General features: G+C 49.2%; 1 protein-coding gene across 1 annotated transcript in view; it reads right to left on the bottom strand.

Annotated features, from left to right (window-relative positions):
* The window catches only part of LOC128950423 (bromodomain-containing protein 4-like), a 56,772-nt gene that overhangs the window by 20,538 nt on the left and 17,030 nt on the right, over window positions 1-19,204 (bottom strand). The window contains 7 exon segments of the mRNA XM_054295306.1: window positions 2,434-2,764; window positions 4,033-4,085; window positions 7,416-7,523; window positions 9,857-10,155; window positions 11,707-11,906; window positions 16,022-16,231; window positions 18,980-19,108. Of these exon segments, the coding sequence (XP_054151281.1) occupies window positions 2,434-2,764; window positions 4,033-4,085; window positions 7,416-7,523; window positions 9,857-10,155; window positions 11,707-11,906; window positions 16,022-16,231; window positions 18,980-19,108 (1,330 nt within the window).

The following is a 19,204-nucleotide window of genomic DNA, read 5'->3' on the forward strand; positions in this document are numbered from 1 at the left end:
CTTGCAGGGCATGGTGCATCAACTCCAAACCCCACCCACCCAATGTTCTCCTTTCCTTCTGAGACGTCCCAGGAAGGACACGGTGGTGGGACCAGGAGAACTTGCTGGGCATGGTGCATCAACTCCAAACCCCACCCACCCAATGTTCTCCTTTCCTTCTGAGATGTCCCAGGAAGGACACGGTGGTGGGACCAGGAGAACTTGCTGGGCATGGTCCTTCAACTCCAAACCCCACCCACCCAATGTTCTCCTTTCCTTCTGAGATGTCCCAGGAAGGACACGGTGGTGAGGTCAGGAGAACTTGCTGGGCATGGTGCATCAACTCCAAACCCCACCCACCCAATGTTCTTTCCTTCTGAGACGCCCCAGGAAGGACACGGTGGTGGGACCAGGAGAACTTGCTGGGCATGGTGCATCAACTCCAAACCCCACCCACCCAATGTTCTCCTTTCCTTCTGAGATGTCCCAGGAAGGACATGGTGGTGGGACCAGGAGAACTTCCATGGGATGGTCCATGACCTTCCAATCCCATCCCATCATCTTCCAGAAGGAACCAACCCCACCCACCACCATCCTCTACCTCTGAGAGGTTTGGACAGCCCAACAAGACCACAGCAGACACCACGACCCACAACCCTCCCCTTCCCCACCCACCACCATCCTCTTCCTCTTCCTTTTGGAAGATCCCAAGAAGACCATGGTGGACACCAAGAGTGAAGAATCTCCCTTTTCCCCACCTACCACCATCCTCATCCTCTGGGATTTTGAGACATCCAAACAAAACCATGGTGGAAACCAAGACCCAAAAATTCATTTTCCCCACCCACTACCATTCTCTTCCTCTTGGGCCATTCCAAGAAGACCCTGTTGGACACCAAGAGTGAAGAACCTCCCTCTTCCCCATCTATTACCATCCTCATCCTCTTCCTTTTGGGCCATCCCCCCAAGGTCCTGGTGGACACCAAGACCCAAGAACCTCCCTTTCTACACCCACCACCATGTCCTTCCTCTTGGGCCATCCCAACAAGATGATGGTGAACATCCAGAGAGAAGAACCTCCGTTTCCCCATCTACCACAATCTTCACCCTTTTCCTCTTGGGCCATCCCAGCAAGATGATGGTGGACACCAAGACCTGAGAACCTCCCTTTCCCCATCCACCACCATGTTCTTCCTCTCGGGCCATCCCAGGAAGACCCTGGTGGACACCAAGACCCAAGAACCTCCCTTTCCCTTATCTATCACCACCTTCTTCCTCTAGGATCATCTCCACAAGACCAAGGTGGACACCGAGACCCATCCCCAATCTATCACCATCCTCTTCCTCTTGGGCCATCCCACGAGACCATGGTGGACATCAAGACCCAAGAACCTCCCCTTTCCCCATCTACAACAATCCTCACCCTCTTCCTCTTGGGCCATCCCAATCAAACCACGGTGGACACCGAGAGTGAAGAACCTTCCTTTTCCCCCATCCACCACCATGTCCTTGCTCTTGGGCCATCCCCCCAAGACCATGATGGACACCAAGACTGAAGAACCTCCCTTTCCTCTATCTCCCCTATCTTTCCACCATCCTCATCCTCTACAATATTGGGACATGCCCCCAAGACCATGATGGACACCAAGACCCGTCTCTAATCTATCACCATCCTCTTCCTCTTGAGCCATCCCACAAGACCACAGTGGACACCAAGAGTGAAGAACCTCCCATTTCCCCCACCCACCACCACGTCCTTGCTCGTGGGCCATTCCAACAAGATGATGGCGGACACCAAGACCCACGACCCTCCCTTTCCCCACCCACCACCATCCTCTTCCTCTTGAGACATCCCCACACCACCACGGTGGACACCAAGACCCAAGAACCTCCCATTTCCCCATCTACCACAATCTTCACCCTTTTCCTCTTGGGCCCTCCCAACAAGACGATGGTGAACACCAAGAGTGAAGAATCTCTGTTTTCCCCACCCACCACCATCCTCATCCTCCTCCTCTGGGGCCATTCCAACAAGATGATGGTGGACACCAAGAGCGAAGAATCTCCTTTTCCCCCACCTATCACCATGTTCTTCCTCTTGGGACATCCCCACAAGACCGTGATGGACACCGAGACCCAAGAACCTCCCTCTCCCTTATCTATCATCCTCCTCTTCCTCGTGGTCCATCCCAAGAAGACCCTGGTGAACATCCAGAGAGAAGAACCTCCCATTTTCCCCATCTACCATCATCCTCTTCCTCTTGGGCCATCCCAACAAGATGATGGTGAACACCAAGAGTGAAGAACCTCCTATTTCCCCCATCTACCACCATCTTCTTCCTCTTGGAACATCCCAACAAGACCACGATGGACACCGAGACCCCAAAAATTTATTTCCCCCACCACCGCCGCCACCCTCCTCATCCTCGCACGCCCTCCCAAGCTGGAGCTCACCTGGAGGAGACACCACGTGCTGGTTGAGGTGGGGCGGCGTGCCGTGCTCGGGCGGCGCCGGGGGCAGGTGCGGCGGCGGGGGCAGCTCGGGCTGGGGCAGGTGCAGCATGGGTTGCCCGAAGTGCGCCATGGCGTCGAACATGGCGCCGGGCAGGGGGTGCTCCAGGACGGGCACCTGCGCGGCCACGAACGGCGGCGGCGGCGGCGGCGACGCCTTGAGGGGCGCGGCGGGCGGCGGGCCGGGCGGCTGCGGCAGCGCCGGCGGGACGGGCGGCGGCGGCGCCGGGGGCGGCTGCGGCGGCGGCGCCGAGGGGTGGTGGTGGTGGTGGTGCTGCGGGAGGAGGGAGCGGTTAGGAGAGCTGGAGATGGGGTGGTGGTGGGAGTGAGGTGGTGGGACACATAAAATGGGCTGGTGGGGCATCAGAGTTGGTTGTCGTCAAAATTTTGGTGGTCAAAGGGAGGTCTTGGGTCATCTAAAGGTGGTTTTGGTCACTAAAATGATCTCTTGGGTCATCTAAAGATGGTTATGGACACCAAAATGAGCTCTTGGGTCATCTTAAGGTGGTTTTGGACACTAAAACGGTCTTTTGGTCAGCGAAACAACCTCTTGGGTCATCTAAAGATGGTTTTGGACACCAAAATGAGCTCTTGGGTCATCTAAAGGTGGTTTTGGACAGCAAAATGGTCTTTAGGTGGTCAACATGAGATCTTGGGCCATCAAGACATGGTTTTGGACACCAAAATGGTGTTTTGGTCACTGAAATGATCTCTTGGGTCATCTAAAGGTGGTTTTGGACACTAAAACGGTCTTTTGGTCAGCGAAACAACCTCTTGGGTCATCTAAAGATGGTTTTGGACACCAAAATGAGCTCTTGGGTCACCTAAATGTGGTTTTGGACACCAAAATGAGCTCTTGGGTCATCTTAAGGTGGTTTTGGATGCCAAATTGGCGTTCTGGTGGTCAAACTGATCACTTGGTTCACCTAAAGGTGGCTTTAAACACTAAAATGATGTTTTGGTGGTCAAAGCAAAGTCCTGGGTCATCTAAAGGTAGTTTTGGACACAAATTTGGGGTTTTGGTGGTCAAAGTGATCACTTGAGTCATCCAAATGTGGTTTTGGACACCAAAATGAGCTCTTGGGTCATCTAAAGGTGGTTTTGGACAGCAAAATGGTCTTTAGGTGGTCAACATGAGATCTTGGGCCATCAAGACATGGTTTTGGACACCAAAATGGTGTTTTGGTCACTGAAATGAGCTCTTGGGTCATCTAAAGGTGGTTTTGGACACTAAAATGGTCTTTAGGTGGTCAAAAGGGGATCTTGGGCCATCAAGACGTGGTTTTGGACACCAAAATGTTCTGTGTCACCAAAGAAAGGCTTTTGGTCATCAAAATGACCAATCCCATCCCAATCCATGGATCCAACCCCGACCAAATTAATGATCCAACCCCAACCCAATTAATGATCCAATCCTAATCCCAATCCAACTAATGATCTAATCCAAATCCATGGATCTCTATCCCAATCCATGGATCCAACCCCAACCCAATTAATGATCCAATCCCAAGGATCCAATCCCAATCCCAATCCCATTCCTACCTTTTTCTGCTCCCGCCCCGAGTGCCCTTTTTTCTTCAATTTTGGCGCCATTTCTGCCAAAAAAAGGGGAAAAGAAAAATAATTAATTTGGGAACGGCTCCTGATGAACCAGACGTTGCCGATCGGGAACACGGCTGGAATTCCCCAGGGATTGTTTGGAATTCCCCAGGGATTTCTGGGATTGGGGATCGGGGATTTTGCCACCAAAAAAAAAAAAAGATGGAAAATTGTCGCAAAAAGATCCAACGCCAAGAAAATCCGTGGATTCTACAGGATGAGAAATCCTGGGAATGTCGCTGCTCCAGGGGGAGAACCTCGGCAAATTCCATCGGTGGATCCCAGCTGGAATCTCAGCGTTCCCAGAAGGAGATTCCAAGGATTTCAACCCAAGGATGATCCCAAATTCCATCGTTGGTTGTTGGTCCCAGTTGGAATCACAAGGTCCAGAAGGATCATCCTGGATTTTGGAGATCCCAACTCAAAGATGATCCAAACCTTCAATGCCAACTGTTGATCCGAGGCCCAGAAGAAGATTCCAAGGATTTCCGTCCAAAAATGATCCCAAATCCCATCGCTGGTGTTGGATCCCAGTTGGAATTGCGCGGTCCAAAATGAAATTCCAAGAACTTCAACCCAAGGATGATCCCAAATTTCATCGTTGGTTGTTGGTCCCGGTCAAAATTGAGAGGTCCAGAAGGCTCATCCTGGACTCTGGAGATTCCAACTCCAAGATGATCCCAACCTTCATCACCAATTATTGATCCAAGTTGGAATCACAATGTTCAGAAGATTCCAAGGATTTCCACCCAAGGATGATCCCAAATCCCATCTCTGGTCATTGGTCCCAGTTGGAATTGTGCAGTCCAAAATGAAATTCCAAGAACTTCAACCCAAGGATGATCCCAAATTCCATCACCAGTTGACGGGTTCCAGTCAGAATCGCGAGGTCCAGAAGATTCCAAGGATTTCAACCCAAGGACGATCCCAAATTCCATCTCCGGTTGTTGGCCCCGGTCGGAATCGAGAGATCCAGAGGGATCATCCTGGATTCTGGAGATCCCAAGGATGATCCCAACCTTCATTCCCAGCCATTGGGTCCCAGCCGGAATCTCGAGGTCCTAAAGAAGATTCCAGAGATCCCAACCCAAGGATGATCCCAAACTCCACCACCGATTTTGGGTCACACATGGAATCGTGAAGTTCCATGCAGATCCTGGAGATCCCAACCCAATGATGACCCCAAACTCCATCACCAATTTTGGGTCCCAGTTGGAATCGTGAAGTTCCATGGAGATCACCTGGAGACCCCAACCCAAGGACGATCCCAAACCCCACCACCGATTTTGGGTCCAAATTGGAATTTTCTGGTCCAGAAGAAGATTCCAAGGACTTCAACTCAAGGATGATCCCAAAGTTCCTCCCCGGCTGTCGGATCTGAGTCGGAATCGTGTTCCCAGAAGGACGATCCTGGAATTTGGAGACCCCAACCCAAGGATGACCCCAAACTCCATCACCGATTTTGGGTCCCAGTTGGAATCCTGAGGTTCCATGGAGATCCTGGAGATCCCAACCCAAGGATGATCCAAAATTCCATCACCAATTTTGGGTCCAAATTGGTATTTCCTGGTCCAGAGAAGATCCCAAGGACTTCAACCCAATGATGACCCCAAACTCCATCACCGATTTTGGGTCCCAGTTGGAAATGTGAGGTTCCGTGGAGATGACCTGGAGATCCAACCCAAGGATGATCCCAAATTCCATCACCGTTTTTGGGTCCAAATTGGAATTTTCTGGTCCAGAAGAAGATTCCAAGGACTTCAACCCCAGGATGATCCCAAACTCCATCAATAATTTTGAACCTGGTCGGAATTGCGTTCCCAGAAGGATCCTCCCGGATTTTGGAGATCCCAACACAACCCATGGAGGAACCTTCAAGCCCAAATCCATGGGGATAAATGGAAAAGTCACTTCCAGGTGATTCTGGGGCAGAAATGTCAAATTTCTGGGATTTTCCCAAAATTTCCCCCAAAATCCTGATTTTATTCCCACCCAAACAGCAAAACACGAACGGACGGATCCGAATTCCCAAATCCTGAGGTGAAATTCCATGAAAAAGTGAAATTTTGGAGTATTTTTATCGCTTTTATTATTCCCAAACATTCAAGGGATCCAATTTTCCAAAGGGACACGAAGAAAGGTGGGAATTAGGAAAATCTGGGAAAATACCCATGAAAAACTGGGATAATAACCAGAAAAATTTGGGACAAAACCCAGGAAAACTTGGGATAAAAACCAGGAAAAATCAGAATTTTCTCCCAAGGAAGGCGCAGGGAGCGACGTCAGCGACTTGGAATTCCAAATTCCCTCAAAATCCAATTTTTCCTTCAGATCCCAAATCCACATGGTGCCGTAAAACAAAAAAGGGATTTATCCCTAAAAACCCATTTCCTCCCCGATTTAGCCCTAAAATCCCATTTTCCCCATTTTTTTAATCCGTTAAACGCCACCTCCTCAATGATTTTAACCTCAAGATCCCATTTTTGTCAATTTTTTAACCAATAAAATTCTGTTCCCTTAATTTTTTCTTCATAAAATTTTGTTTTCTCCATAAAATCCCATTTTTTTCCATAAAATCCCTTTCCCCCCATATTTTTCTCCATAAAATCCCACTTTTCCATAAAATCCCTTTCTCTCCATGCTTTTTCCCCATTTTTCCCACCAAATCCCTTTCCCTCCATCTTTTTTCTCTATAAAATCCTATTTCCTCCATAAAACCCCATCTGCTCCATTTTTTTTCTCCATAAAATCCTATTTTTTCCCCCAAATTCCTTTCCCTACATATTTCTCTCCATAAAATCCCATATGCTCCATCTTTTTTTCCATTTTTTCCATAAAATCCCTTTAATTCCATCTTTTTTTCTCCCTAAAACCCCATCTCCTCCATATTTTTATCCCCAATATCCCATTTTTCCCAATAAAATCCCATTTTCCCCACAAAATCCTATTTTTTCTCCATAAAACCCCATTTCCTCCCACAAAACCCCATTTCCCCCCACAAAATCCCATTTTCTCCCCACAAAATCCCATTTTCCCCCCACAAAACCCAATTTTTTCCCCACAAAATCCCGTCTTTCCCCAAACCCCCTCTCCCTCCATCTCCACCCCACCACTCCAAACCCCACCCGACCCCACCCACCCGACGGCGCTCGTTCCGGAATTATAAAAAATCCACAAAAATTCCAAATCCATCGAGGGCGGGGTCGGGACGGGGCCGAGGCTCCCCCAAAGACGAGCGGACGGCGAAGGCGGCGATGAAATCGAGATTTTATTTCTGCCACAAGGCCGGGATGGAGGGAGGGAGGAGGAAGGAGGGAGGCGCTAACCTGAGTCCGACTCGTCGCTGTCCGAGGAGCTCGACTCGCTGCTCGACTCCGACTCGGACGAGGAGAAGCCCTTGAGCTTGGAGGAGCCGGCCAGGACGTCGAGCTTCTCTGCCGGGAGCAACGGGACAGCGTCAGCGCGGGGCGGAAACGGGGACTGGGGGGCTCAACACAACTGGGATGGGTTAAAGTCAACTGGGGAGTCCCAAATGCGGCAGACTCAACTCAACCGGTTGGTTCTAAACTCAACTGGTTCATTCTAAGCCCAACCGGCTCATCCCAAACTCAACCAGTTGGTTCTAAACTCAATTGGTTGGTTCTAAACCCAACTGGGTCATCCTGAACTCAACGGGCTGGTTCTAAACTCAACCAGTTCATTGTAAACCCAACTGGTTGGTTCTAAACCCAACTAGATCGTCCTGAACTCAACTGGTTGGTTCTAAACTCAACCAGTTCATTGTAAACCCAACTGGTTGGTTCTAAACCCAACTGGTTGGTTCTAAACCCAACTGGATCGTCCTGAACTCAACTGGTTGGTTCTAAACTCAACCAGTTCATTGTAAATCCAACTGGTTGGTTCTAAACCCAACTGGTTGGTTCTAAACCCAACTGGATCGTCCTGAACTCAACTGGTTGGTTCTAAACTCAACCAGTTCATTGTAAATCCAACTGGTTGGTTCTAAACCCAACTGGATTGCCCTGAACTCAACTGGTTGGTTCTAAACTCAACCGGTTCAGTCTAAACGAAATCAGGTGGTTCTAAACCAAACTGGGTCATCCTAAACTCAACTGGTTGGTTCTAAACTCAACTGGGGCAGCCTCAACTCAACTGGGTCATCCTAAACTCAGCTGGGTCATCCCAAGCTCAACTGGTTGGTTCTACACTCAACTGGGTCATGCTAAACCCAACCAGTTGGTTCTAAACTTAATTGGTTGGTTCTACACTCAAGTGGGTCACCTTAAACTAACTGGGCCATCCTGAACTCAACTAGTGGATTCTAAACTCAACTGGGGCATCCTAAACCCAACTGGAGCAGCCTGAACTCAACTGGGGCATCCTAAACCCAACTGGAGCAGCCTGAACTCAACTGGGGCATCCTAAATTCAGCTGAGTCATCCTGAACTCACCTGGTGGGTTCTAATCTCAACTGGGTCACCCTAAACTCAAGTAGTTGGTCCTGAACCCAACTGGGTCATCCTGAACCCAACTAGTTGGTTCCAAACCCAACTGGGACAGCCTGAACTCAACTGGGACATCCTAAACCCAAGTGGCTGGTTCTAAACCCAACTGGGACAGCCTGAACTCAACTGGGACATCCTAAACCCAAGTGGTTGGTTCTAAACCCAACTGGGACAGCCTGAACTCAACTGGGACATCCTAAACCCAAGTGGCTGGTTCTAAACCCAACTGGGACAGCCTGAACTCAACTGGGACATCCTAAACCCAAGTGGTTGGTTCCAAACCCAACTGGGACAGCCTGAACTCAACTGGGACATCCTAAACCCAAGTGGTTGGTTCTAAACCCAACTGGGACAGCCTGAACTCAACTGGGACATCCTAAACCCAAGTGGTTGGTTCCAAACCCAACTGGGACAGCCTGAACTCAACTGGGACATCCTAAACCCAAGTGGCTGGTTCTAAACCCAACTGGATCATCCTAAATTCACCTGGGTCATTCTAAACCCACCTGGGTCATCCTAAACCCAAGCAGCTCACCCCAAACTTAACTGGTTGGTTCTACACCCAACTGGTTAGTCCCAAACTCAACTAGTCGATCCTAAAGCCAGCTGGTTCATCCCAACTAGTTAATCCCAAACCCAACTGGTTAATCCCAAACCCAACTGCTTTGCTGCAAACGTGCATCCAATGTTTTAAAATATTGAAACTTAGAAATAAAATCTTTAATTATTACAACTAAAGTGAGACCAACAGTGGCCGCCATTTTGAATCCCACCCGCCGCCATTTAGAACCTCACAGCTGCCATTTTGAGTCCCACTCGCCTCCATTTTGAATCCCACTGCCGCCATTTTGAATCCTACCCGTCGCCCTTCTGAATCCCACCTGCCGCCATTTTGAATCCTACCTGCCGCCATTTTGAATCCCATCTGCCGCCATTTTAAATCCCACCCACCTCCATTTTGAATCTCGTTGACGCCATTTTGAATCCTGCCCGCCGCCATTTTGAATCCCACTGTCGCCATTTTGAATCCTACCCGTCGCCATTTTGAATCCCACCTGCTGCCATTTTGAATATCACCTGCTGCCATTTTGAATCCCACCTGCTGCCATTTTTAATCCCACCTGCCGCCATTTTGAATTCCACTGCTGCGATTTTGAATCCTGCCTTCTACCATCTTGGCGAGGCTCCAAAATCTCCCTAAAAACCCAACCCTGGGGATCAAAATTGGGCTGAAAACCCTCAAATTTGGGGTCTGGAGGTACCTGGGGGTTTCCTCTTCTTGCGCAGGCAGGAGGTGACGTAGCGCTCGAGCTCGCGCAGCGTCGACGGCTTCAGCGTCTCGAAGTCGATCTCGATCTCGTCGGGGTTGGAGTTCTTGAGCGAGGGCTCGCGGCTCTGGATGATGTGCACGACCCTGCCCAGCTTCTCCCCGGGCAGTTTGTTGATGTCCAGGCTCAGCTGCCGCTTCTCCTCGTAGGACATGGGCTTGCACTTCTCCTCCTCCTCCGACTCGTAGGCGGGCGCGGCTTTGCTGGGCTTCACCGGCGCCGGCTCCTTCTTGCTGCTCAGGTCAACAAAACATGGGGGTTTAGGCCTAAACCAAACCTAAACCTGACCTAAAACCAGCCTAAACCCAGCCTAACCCACAGGATCTGGAAAACTTCACTGCCACCAGCTCCTTCTTGCTGCGTGAGTGACCAAAACATGGGGTTTTGGACTTAAATCCAGTCTAAGCCCAACATAAAACCAGCCCTAACCCACAGGATCTGGGGAACTTCACTGCCACCAGCTCCTTCTTGCTGCTCACACCAACAAAACATGGGGGTTTAGGCCTAAACCTGGTCTAAACCCAGCCTAAATGTGGTCTAAATCTGACCTAAATCAGTCCTAAACCCACAGGATCTGGAGAACTTCACTGCCATCGGCTCCTTCTTGCGCGTGACGAAAAAATGGGGTTTTAGACTTACAGCCAGCCTAAATTCAGCCTAAACCCAACCTAAACCAGCCCTGACTCACAGGATCTGGAGGACTTCGCTGCCACTAGCTCCTTCTTGCTGCTCAGGTCAACAAAAAATGGTAGTTTAGGCCTAAATCCAGCCTAGACGCAGCCTAAACACAACCTAAACTCAGCCTAACCCACAGGATCTGGAGAACTTCACTGCCACCAGCTCCTTCTTGGTGTGTGTGTGCCCAAAAAATGTCGTTTTAGACTTAAACCTGACCTAAACCAGCCCTAACCCGTAGAACCTGGAGGATGCGACCGGCACTGGCTCCTTCTTACTTCTCACACCAAAAAAACCTGGTGGTTTAGGCTTAAACCCAGCCTAAACCCAACCTAACTGGCCCTAACCCACAGGACCTCAAGGACTTCACTGCCCCCGGCTCCTTCCTGCTGCACAGGTCAACGAAAGATGGGGGTTTAGGCTCAAACTCAGCTTAAACCCAATCTAAACCAGCCCTAACCCACAGGACCTGGAGAACTTCACTGCCACCAGCTCCTTCTTGGTGCATTCGTGACCAAAAAACGAAGTTTTAGACTTAAACCTGACCTAAACCCAACCTAAATCAGCCCTAACCCACAGGATCCGGAGAACTTCACTGCCACCAGCTCCTTCTTGGTGCATTCGTGACCAAAAAACGAAGTTTTAGACTTAAACCTGACCTAAACCCAACCTAAATCAGCCCTAACCCACAGGATCCGGAGAACTTCGCTGCCACCAGCTCCTTCTTGCTGCTCACAGCAACAAAAACCAAAATGGTGGTTTAGGCCCAGCTGGTTTTGGACACCCAGAACTGAGCTCAAACTGGTTTTGGATGCCCAAAACTGAGCTCAGGCTGGTTTTGGACACCCAAAGCCGAGCTTAACTTGCTCCTGGACCTCCAAAACTGAGCTCAACTTTCTCCTGCACACCCCACGCCCATCTCCACCTGCCCAGCCAGGTGTCCCCAGCACCACGGAGAAGAACCAACCCCAAACCCTGAGCTGAGCTCAAGGCTGGGCTCAACCCCACCCCTCCCTTAGGGCCAGGAGGTCCCTCATTAATTAATGAATTACCTTAATTAGCATCGGGGGATCCCCAAACCGCCCCAGGGAATTGTGGGAAGGGCCCACCTGGAGGCGCTGCTGTTGCTGTTGCTCTTCTTGGCCTTCTTGGGGGGCGGCTCCTTGGCTTTGCTCTTCTTGGTGTCCTCCAGCTCCTCCTTCTTTTTGTGCTTCTCCTTCTTCTTCTCCTTCTTGTCCTTCTCCTTCTTCTTTGGTTTGTTCTGCTGGGGCTGGGACAGCGCCGCCAGCTGCTCGTGCACGGCCTTCAGCTGCGGGAATGGGAGAGGTGGGAGGCTGGAAGTTCTCCAGAAGGTCAGGGCCCACCAGGGACTGAGCCCAAGCTTCTCAGGCAGAGCTGGATGCAGTCCTTCCATGGAGACCTCCAAGGTCATCAAAACCAACCCATGACCCCACCTGGTCACTGTAAGCTTCAATGGTTCCATGGAGACCTCCAGGGTCATCAAACCCAACCCACGACTGACCCCACCTGGTCACTGTCACCTCCAACCATTCCACTGTCACCTCCAACCATTCCATGGTCACCTCCAGGGTCATCGATTGCAATCCGGGATTGACCAACCCTCACTTTGAGACCTCCAGGGCCATCAAACCAAACCATGACTGATCCCACCTGGTCACTGTCACCTCCAAGGGTCCATGGAGACCTCCAGAGTCATCAAACCCAACCCATGACTGACCCCACCAGGTCACTGAGTGTCACCCCCAGTGGTTCCACGGAGACCTCCAAGGTCAGCAGATCCCACCTTGGACAGACCCCAAGCTGCTAACCCAAGCCAGTGTCATGTCCATGTCCATGGACACCTCCAGGGTCACCAAACCCAAGTACTGAATGACCCCACCTGGTCACGAAGTGTCACCTCCAATGATTCCACTGAGAGCTCCAAGGTGACTGACGGCAATGTGGGATGGACCAACTGCCACGTGGTCATCCAGACCAGTGTCCAGGGGGTCCATGGAGACCTCCAGAGTCATCAAATCTGACCTCTGACTGACCCCACCTGGTCACTAAATGTCACCCCCAACCATTCCATGGTCACCTCCAAGGTCATCGATTGCAACCTGGGATTGACCAACCCCCACCTGAAGACCTCCAAGGTCATCAAACCCAACCCAGGACCCTAACCAGTCACTGAATGTCACCTCCAAGAGTCCATGGAGACCTCCAAGGTCATCAAACCCAACCCACGACCCTAACCAGTCACTGAATGTCACCTCCAAGAGTCCACGGAGACCTCCAGGGTCATCAAACCCAACCCACGACCCTAACCAGTCACTGAATGTCACCTCCAAGAGTCCATGGAGACCTCCAGGGTCATCCAACCCAACCCATGACCCTAACCAGTCACTGAATGTCACCTCCAAGGGTCCATGGAGACCTCCAAGGTCATCCAACCCAACCCATGACCCTAACCAGTCACTGAATGTCACCTCCAAGGGTCCATGGAGACCTCCAAGGTCATCAAACCCAACCCATGACCCTAGCCAGTCACTGAATGTCACCTCCAAGGGTCCATGGAGACCTCCAGGGTCATCCAACCCAACCCATGACCCTAGCCAGTCACTGAATGTCACCTCCAAGGGTCCATGGAGACCTCCAGGGTCATCCAACCCAACCCATGACCCTAACCAGTCACTGAATGTCACCTCCAAGGGTCCATGGAGACCTCCAGGGTCATCAGGTCCCACCCTGGGCTGAGCCCAAGGTTCTACCCCAGTCCAGTGTCCTCCAGTCTATCCATGGAGACCTCCAGGGTCATCAAATCTGACCTCTGATTAACCCCACCTGGTCACTGTCACCTTCCATGGTTCCATGGAGGCCTCCAGGGTCATCAAACCCAACCCGTGATCCCAACTGGTCACGGAGCGTCACCTCTAGTAGCTCCATGGAGGCCTCCAAGGTCATGGATTGTAACCTGGGATTGACCAACCCCACGTGATCACCCAGATCAGTGTCCAGAGGGTCCATGGGGACCTCCAGGGTCATCAAACCCAACCTATGACTGACCCCACCAGGTCACTGTCACCTCCAACCATTCCATGGTCACCTCTAGGGTCCTCGATTGTAATCTGGGATTGACCAACCCTCACTTGGAGACCTCCAGGGTCATCAAACCCAACCCATGACTGACCCCACCTGGTCACTGTCACCTCCAATGGTTCCATGGACACCTCCAAGGTCATCAAGTCCCACCTGGGACTGAGCCCAAGATTCTCAGCCGGCCCAGGATCCAATTCTTCCATGGACACCTCCAGGGTCATCAAACTCAACCCATGACCCTACTTGGCCACTGAGTGTCACCTCCAATGGCTCCACGGAAACCTCTACGGTCATCAGGTCCCACCACGGACTGAGCTCAAGATGCTCAGCCAGAGCAGGGTCCAGCCACGCCTTGGTCACCTCCGAGACCATGGACTGTAAGCTGGGATTGACCAACCCCCACGTGGTCACCCAGATCGGTGTCCAGGGGATCCATGGAGACCTCCAGGGTCATCAAACCCAACCCATGACACCACCTGGCCACTGAGTGTCACCTCCAATGGCTCCATGGAGATCTCCAGGGTCATCAGGTCCCACCTGGGACTGAGCCCAAGATTCCCAGCCAGAGCAGGGTCCAGCCATGCCTTGGTCACCTCCAAGGTCAGGGACTGTAACCTGGGATTGACCAACCCCACCTGGAGACCTCCAAGGTCATCAGGTCCCACCTGGACTGAGCCCAACATTCTCAGCCAGAGCAGGGTCCAGTTCTTCCATGGAGACCTCCACGGTCATCAAACACAATCCATGACTGACCCCACCTGGTCACTGTCACCTCCAAGGGTCCATGGAGACCTCCAGGGTCATCAAACCAAACCCAGGACCCCACCTGCCACCTCCAACGATTTAGGTCAACAAACCAAATGATTCTGGGTTCACAAACCAAACAACTTGGGTCAACAAACCCAACAATTCTAGGTCAACAAACCCAAGGACTCTGGGTTGACAAACTCAACAATTTTAGGTTGACAAACCCAACAATTTTGGTCGAAAATCCAATAATTTAGGTCCACAACCCAATGATTTAGGTCCACAAACCCAACAATCTTGGGTCGACAAACCCAACAATTTAGGTCAACAACCCAATGATTTCGGGTTGACAAGACCAACAGCTCTAAGTCAATAAACCCAACACTCCTGGGTCAACAAACCCAACACTTCTGGGTCAACACACTCAACGATTTTGGGTCAACAAACCCAACTATTTCAAGTCAATCCAACAGCTTTAGGCCAACAAACCCAACGATTCCAGGCTGACAAACCAAACGATTCAGGTCAACAAACCCAACGACTCAGGCTGACAAAACCAATGACACTGGGTTGACAAACTCAACGATTCCAGGTTGACAAACCCAACAATTTTGGTAAAAAAAAATCCAACAATTTAGGTCCACAAAAGCAATGATTCTGGGTCATCAAACCCATCGATTTAGGTCAACAAACCCAACGATTCAGGTCAAAAAATCAAACAATTTCAGGCTGACAAACGCAACAATTTCAGGTTGACAAACCCAACTGTTTCAAGTCAATGCAGCAATTTTGAGTCAATCAACCAAACGATTCTGCGTTGAGAAACCCAACAATTCTGGGTCCACAAAACCAAGAGTTTTGGGGCAAAAACCCAACAGTTTTGGGGCAACAGACTCAACAATTCTGGGTTGAGAAACCTGATGATTTAGGTCAAAATACTCAACAATTTTGGGTCAACAAACACAACGATTTTGGGTTAACAAACCCAACAATTTCGGGTCAATAAACCCAAGTGTTTCAAGTCAACCCAACAACTTTGGGTCAACAAACCCAACAATCCTGGATTGACAATCTCAACAATCCTGGGTCAAAAAACCCAACGGTTTTGGGTCAACAAGCCCAACGATTTCAGGTTGACAAACTCAATGATTTTGGGTTGACAAACCCAACGATTCCACGTCCACAAACCCAATGATTTTGGGCTACAAACCCAACAATTTTGGTCAAAAAATCCAACAATTTTCAGTCAACAAACCCATCGGTCTTAGTCCACAAACCCAACAATTTCAGGTTGACAAACCCAACGATTCCGGATCCACAAACCCGAAACTCCAGATCAACAAACCCAACTATTTAGATCCATGAACTCAACAATTCCAGCTCAACGAACCCAACAACGTTGGTCAAAAAAATCCAACAATTTAGGTCTGCAAACCCAAGAATTTTGGGTCGCCAAATCCATCGATTTCAGCTCAGCAAACCCAACAATTTTGCTGTTTCTGGACCTGACCATCATGGGACAACCCCTGACCCCAAGCCCACCCAACCGCACCAGAAGAAGCCCTGGCCCACCCGTACCTGCTCCTGGAGCTCGGCCAAGCGCTGCGCCCGCTCCTCCTCGGAGTCGTCGGAGGAGCTGTCGCTGTCGGAGGAGCTGTCGCTGCTGCTGTCGCTGGACGAGGGCGGCGCCACCTTGGTGGGGGGCGGGACCACCACGGGGGACGAGGCGGGGACCACCGGCTCCTCGGGCTCGTCCGGCATCTTGGCAAAGCGCATCTCGAACACGTCCTGCAAGCACAGGCAACGGCCCGAGGTGACGCCGGGGCCATCTCCAAAGGGGGAGGTCCTACAGACCAAAGGTCAACACCTGGACATGGGGTGGGGAAGGGACCCTGAAATTTTGGGGGTTCTTGGAATTCTGACTCTGCCCGAGGTGGATTTAGGGGAAAATTTATGGGATTTGCTCCATTTTTCATTTAGAAGATGCAACTTCGATGTTCTTGAGATCTTTAGTTGACGATCTTAGAGGTTCCACCATGGATTCCCACCGGAGATCTCAACCATCTCCAAGACGGTTTTGAGAGAAAAATTTATAGGATTTCCTCAATTTCTCATTTAAAATCTGCGTTTTCCAAGTTCTTGAGATCTTCTTGGATCACCTTTGGTTGACCCCATGATTTCTGAGGTCTTTTCCACCCTAACTCTACCATGGATTCCCACTTGGTGGGGGGCGGGACCACCACGGGGGACGAGGCGGGGACCACCGGCTCCTCGGGCTCGTCCGGCATCTTGGCAAAGCGCATCTCGAACACGTCCTGCAAGCACAGGCAACGGCCCGAGGTGACGCCGGGGCCATCTCCAAAGGTGGGTTCTACACCAAAGGTCAACACCTGGACATGGGGTGGGGAAGGGACCCTGAAATTTTGGGGGTTCTTGGAATTCTGACTCTGCCCGAGGTGGATTTAAAGGAAAATTTACAGGGTTTGCTCCATTTATCGTTTAGAAGATGCAACTTCGATGTTCTTGAGATCTTGTTGGATCACCTTCAGTTGATGGTCCTAGAGGTTCCACCATGGATTCCCACTGGAGATCTCAACCATCTCCAAGGTCATTTTGGGGGAAAAATTCACAGGATTTCCACAATTTCTCATTTAAAAGCTGCATTTTCCAAGTTCTTGAGATCCTCTTGGATCACCTTCAGTTGATGATCTAAGAGGTTCCACCATGGATTCACACTGGAGATCTCAACCATCTCCAAGGTGGTTTTGGGAGAAAAACTTGTAGGATTTCCTCAATTTCTCATTTAAAACCTGCATATTCCAAGTTCTTGACATCTTCTGGATCTTCTTGGATCATTTCTGGTTGACTCCAAGATTTTGGAGATTTTTTCCAACCCCAATCCAACCATGGATTCCCACTGGAGATCTCAACCATCTCCAAGGTGGTTTTAGGAGAAAATTCCTTGGATTTTCCTCAACTTTGAAGTATTTTCCCCAACTTTTAAAAATTTCCCAGATTTTTGATGGATTTCCCCCCCATTTTATAAAGTTCCATAAATTTTTGGAGCCACGCTCACCCTTCCTACTCCTGCCTCAAAACTGGGACAGAGAAAAAGAGAAATATTAAATAAAACCTGGACAAAAGGAGGAATTGTAAGAAAATTGAGGGAAAATTGAGAAAAACCCCACAAATTTGGTGATTTTTTTTGTTAAGTCAACATTTTTGACTAATCAAATTTTTTTTTTTTTTTCAAATCCTGCTAGGAAAAAAAAGAGGAATTTTCCTGGAAGCTTGGGAATGGTCCTGGAATGCTAGCAGTTTTCATTTCCATCACTTCAACAACAAAAACCCCACAAATTTTTGGGGTTTTTTTTGCCAAGTCAGCATTTTTTGATTATTCCGATTTTTTTCCCCGCCAAATCCCTCCAGGAAAAAAAAAGAAATTTCCCTGGAATGTTGGGAATTTTCCTGGCAGGTTGGGAATTCTGATTTCCTTCACTTTAACAAGACAAAACCCAACTTTTCATTTATTTTTCTTTTTTTTTTTTTTTTTTTAAATAATTTTCGATGAGTCAGCATATTTTGATTATTCGGATTTTTTTTGGGTTTTTTTGCAAATCCTGCTGGAAAAAAATGGAATTTTCCTGTGAAGTTGGGAATTTCTCTGGAATGTTGGGAATTCTGATTTCCTTAACTTCAACAAGAACAAAACCCTATTTTTTTTTTAGTTTTTGGTGTAATTTTTTGACAAGTCAGCATTTCTTTATTATTCCGACTTCATTTTTTGGGGGGCAAATCTTGCTGGGAAAAACACTGAATTTTCCTGGACAGTTAGGAATTTTCTTGCAATCTTGAGAATTCTGTTTTCCTTCAACAAGAACAAAACCCAATTTATAAATATACTTTTACTTTTTGGTGTAATTTTTTTGACAAGCCAGCATATTTTGATTATTCCAATTTTTTTTGGTTTTTTGCAAATCCTGCTGGAGAAAAATGGGATTTTCCTGGAATGCTGGAAATTCTCCTGACAGGTTGGGAATTCTGATTTCTTTGACTTCCACAACAAAAAAATCACCAATTTTTAAAATTTTTCATACTTTTTTCTGAGTCAGCATTTTTGATTATTCCAATTTTTTTTTGTTGCTTTTTCGCAAATCCTACTGGGAGAAAAAGGGGAATTTTCCTGGAATGTCAGGAATTGTCCTGGAATATTGAAAATTCCAATTTTCTTCAACAGGGGAAAAAAAAAAGCAAAACCACCTATTTTTTTGCTGAGTCTGCATTTTTGATTATTTTGAAAGGGGGGGGTGTTGGGAAAACCCTGCTGGAAAAAAAATGGAATTTTCCTGGCCGGTTGGGAATTCTGATTTCTTTGACTTTCACCACAAAAAAAAAAAAAATCAATTTTTATGTTTTTTTTGCCGAGTCAGCGTTTTTGATTATTCTGAATTTTTGGGTTTTTTTTTTGCAAATCCTGCTGGGGAAAAAAAACATGGAATTTTCCTGGAATTGTCTTGAAATTGTGGGAATCCTCACCTGCAGCTTCCTGGCCATGGCCACCACCTCGTGGTCGGCGGGGTTGTACTTGTAGCAGTTGGAGAACATCAGCCGCACGTCGGCCGCGAACTCCTGAGCGTCGCGGTACTCCCGGCCCTCCAGCTTGGACTGAAATGGAAAAAACACCAAAAATGGGAAATTCTGGGGGGATTCCATGGGAATTCAGCACCTGGGATGGGGGGGCTCATGGGGTGGCGGTAGGGC

Source organism: Melozone crissalis, unplaced genomic scaffold, assembly GCF_028551555.1.
Source record: "Melozone crissalis strain CALT ecotype California unplaced genomic scaffold, PUWL_Pcris_2 ptg000629l_1, whole genome shotgun sequence".
In the NCBI taxonomy this organism is placed as follows: Eukaryota; Metazoa; Chordata; class Aves; order Passeriformes; family Passerellidae; genus Melozone; species Melozone crissalis.